At 38.1% G+C, this 3,510-nt stretch overlaps 1 protein-coding gene across 2 annotated transcripts in view; it reads right to left on the reverse strand.

Annotated features, from left to right (window-relative positions):
• capn7 (calpain 7) overlaps nucleotides 1-3,510 on the reverse strand; it is a 21,359-nt gene that overhangs the window by 17,622 nt on the left and 227 nt on the right. For both annotated transcript variants that reach the window (XM_034873653.1, XM_034873651.1), the window contains exons 2-4: nucleotides 3,097-3,439; nucleotides 2,090-2,198; nucleotides 734-891 (exon numbers count right to left, since the gene is read on the reverse strand). In XM_034873653.1, the coding sequence (XP_034729544.1) occupies nucleotides 734-891; nucleotides 2,090-2,198; nucleotides 3,097-3,198 (369 nt within the window). In that variant the 5' untranslated portion in view covers nucleotides 3,199-3,439. The remainder of the gene's footprint in view (nucleotides 1-733; nucleotides 892-2,089; nucleotides 2,199-3,096; nucleotides 3,440-3,510) is intronic.

Below are 3,510 nucleotides of genomic sequence, written 5' to 3' on the forward strand. Positions count from 1 at the left end.
CCCCCCCCCCCCCCCCTTGTAATATCCGTTGCTATGAACGTGTGTATGGTCACTTTAACAACTAACATTAAAAATAGTAATTAAAATATAAAGTCCGATCAATAATCACTTATGTAATTTCAGTTTGGCAAAATAAACTATATCAGCAATTAGCAGTCACATGCCTTAGATCTTAGCTACTGTTAGCAATGCATTGTGGTTAAACAAAGAAACCGCTATTATGTAAAAATTAGACAATTATGTAATAATTGTTACAGGCCTAAAGTAGAGCCCGACCGAAGAATGATTTTTAAGGCAGATATTGATTCAAATATTAAAAATATATTGGCAGATATATACAGAATTGAAAAAAATAATATTCAAGAAACGCGTAAAAAACGTAAACAGATTTCCCTAACAATAGTTGTTTGTAGTTATTTATGAGTCCTCACTAAAATACCATGATAATGCAGTTTAAAAATATAAATTTTTGTTTTATTGTAACAAGATCAAGAATAGAGGAACATCTAAATATATTAAAGTTCTGATAAATAAAATATACAAAAATACAAACTTATGAAATGTACGCCCTCTGGTGGACAAACTGTGCACCGCCAACACTCATAACATGGGTGAAGGGTGTTTTGTCCGTTTTTATTTTATTGTTTGAATATTCCTTTACCAGAATCCTAAAGGTTGGTCACTGTGACTGAGATACGTCCGACAAAGCGAGAGAGAAGAGAGAGAGCGCTACCGTGGTTATGCATAGCTCCACAGCCTGGGTGTACAGCTCTATGGCTTCATCATCATTTCCCTTCTCGTCTTCCTCGAAAGCCTGGGTGACCAGGAAGTGGGCTCGCTCCAGGTCCACATGCTGCCGGGACTTCAGCGGGTCGCTCTTCTGGGCCTGGACTGGGGTCAAAGGTCAGGGGAAGGAATGGTTAGTAGAGCACAGAACAGACAGAGAGATCCTACGTTGGGCCCTCTGATTAATAATATAATATTATTATATAATAATTATAATAATATTGTTTCATGTTAGTGTCCATGTTTGGCTTAGAAAACATTTCATTCCCTATCCAACCAGCCATGACTGACCCTAGCCATGGCTGGTCGGACAGGGGTCCAGTTAAGTACGGGGTTAAGGTGCTGTTCAATCTCTTATCTGCATGACCCAGAATGCCACAGTCCACCATCAGGAGAAACATGAATAAACCGAGTTTCAAGTCTTGACTGAAGCTCTATTTATTCCCGTTTCTCCTTACTTAAAGAGCTCATATTTATGCTTTTTGGCTTTTTCCCCTTTCCAGTGTTTCCTCTACGTTGATGGCGGCCTGCCACGATAAAATGTCTACTAATGTCTAATAAGACCCCAGATGAGACGAGAAGCTAACGTTAGCGAGCGCCGCGGTCCCTCTTTTTGGTTGAAACGTCTTTCCATAGGTGTGGATTCAACTGTATTGTTATTTTGGAGGCTGCAGGAATCATTTGGTTTCAAAAGAGTGGAGTTATTCTTAAGCTCAGCATTTCCTGTAACCAAAGAGCATTAAACTTTATAAACAACTAAGAAAAAAAAACTAAACTAAAACTGAAATCTGCTCCTCAGTTTAGATCTGCTTTCACAGATACATTGGCCTCTTAAATAATAACATTTTAAGCTGGAAACACAGTAACGATTGAAAAACTCCTCCTGTTTATGTTTAACAGAAACCTTTAAAATTCTCTACCAAAGTGTCCTTTTTCATGTTATGTATTTTGGCTTTTTTGTTCTTCCGTGGTTGAGTTCCCAAAAAGAATGCATTGGGAATGCAACGCTGCGTGTATCTTTCACTCCAGTTGTACAAGTATGCAAATCTAAATGGAGTCTCAACATGCTGATAATGCCCGAACAACCCAAATTAAAAGAGGAGTCGGTGATTTTATTCTAATAAACATTTACATTTTTCAAATTCAGCAGATATCTCCCTAATTGTCCGCTTTTGTCCAATTTACAGGCGCGGCCGGTTCATCTCGACCGAGCCTACGGTCTCATATGTCCCTCTGGTGATGAAAACTAGGAACAGCAACATAAAGCAGTGGATCCGCGTTGTGTTTTATCAGGTGAGCGTACCAGCATTGTGGAGGGCTTGGACTCGATCCAAGTACTCGTTCACTTTGTCCTGGATCCCCTCCAGTTTAGACCCTGCCATGCCAGCATATATCAGGGCCTGGGCTGCCTCCTACAGCAAGAACATCCCAGAAGATGCAGTATTAAGTTATTTATTGTCATATGCACAACAATTACAGAGAAGTGGTCATTGGCCATGAAAATCAACCAAATAAAATATTAGAATCCAAGAAGAAGATGCAGAGTGCAGAGCAGGAGTTAACAGGCAAGTATATTTAGTCAAGTACTTCACCTTAGGTACCATATCCAAGAACCCATGTGTACTTATGTATTTAAAATGGGTTTCTTTGAGTATAGTATTTTTTGGGGTGTACAGTATTTGTTTTTTTAAGTATATTTTTTATTATTATACTGTTTTGTTTTTGTCTTACCTTACATAATCTCTTTTGGATGTCTATGTTTCCCAGTACTTGTTTTGTACGTTATCACTTTCTTTTACAATAAAAAAGGTACAATTTTAAGGAATGCGAATGTGCTCTAGCAATAAAGTTTACTTACTTATTTACTTTCTTATTTACTTTCACTTGTAACAGAGTTGTTTTACACTGGGGCTAGTTTTCCTTACGTAAAATGTAGGAATACTTCCTCCTCCACTGGATAAAATAAAACATGTACAATTACTTTGTGGTAGACAGTATGTCCAAAACAATAATGTAAACATATAAAAGTATTTAGAAGTATATAAAAGGTATGTAAAAGGTAAAGTGAAAGTATGAAGGAAGTGGTTAACAAAAAAGACATAAAGCTATTAATCGGCAGTCAGTGACAATATCAAAGCTTTATAATAAATTCATGTTACTATAATTTGATAAACTTATAATTAAGTGAATCCAAAGTGGCAAACAACAGGACAGTATGTAAGTGAAAGTGAATGTTTACCTCTAGCTAGATAAGATGAGCTAAGTGCTAACGTTAACAGGCAGGAGCTAATTAAACCTGTCATTACATACCTTATAATAAAACACAGCCTCGTTATATTTGCCGCTCTGGTCGTAGGTGACAGCTGTTTTGGCAAATTTGACAGCGTCGAGCTCCAGCGCCGTGCAGTCCATGCTGAACACAGAGTTGTTGACAGAGTGGCAAGCTAACTAGCTAACTAGCTAGTTATCTAGCTAGCTACCGTGGTCCGCCAAATTTACTAAATGTCTGACTTTCACTCGAAACACAGTTCGTTTCATCGACTCGGACTAAACATATTAAAGATGATACTAACGAGCGTCCTTAATCCAGTTGCCAAAACTGTCTAGTTAAAGTTTTGCCTAATCGTTTGACAGATGAATACTGTACTACCGGTGTTCCGGTTTAACGAGAGTCCATGTTAACTGGCGACCGTCAGCCAAAAGCGTCTGTTGTTGTCGTAGTGA

The sequence above is a fragment of the Etheostoma cragini genome, chromosome 6, assembly GCF_013103735.1.
Source record: "Etheostoma cragini isolate CJK2018 chromosome 6, CSU_Ecrag_1.0, whole genome shotgun sequence".
Classification (NCBI taxonomy): domain Eukaryota; kingdom Metazoa; phylum Chordata; class Actinopteri; order Perciformes; family Percidae; genus Etheostoma; species Etheostoma cragini.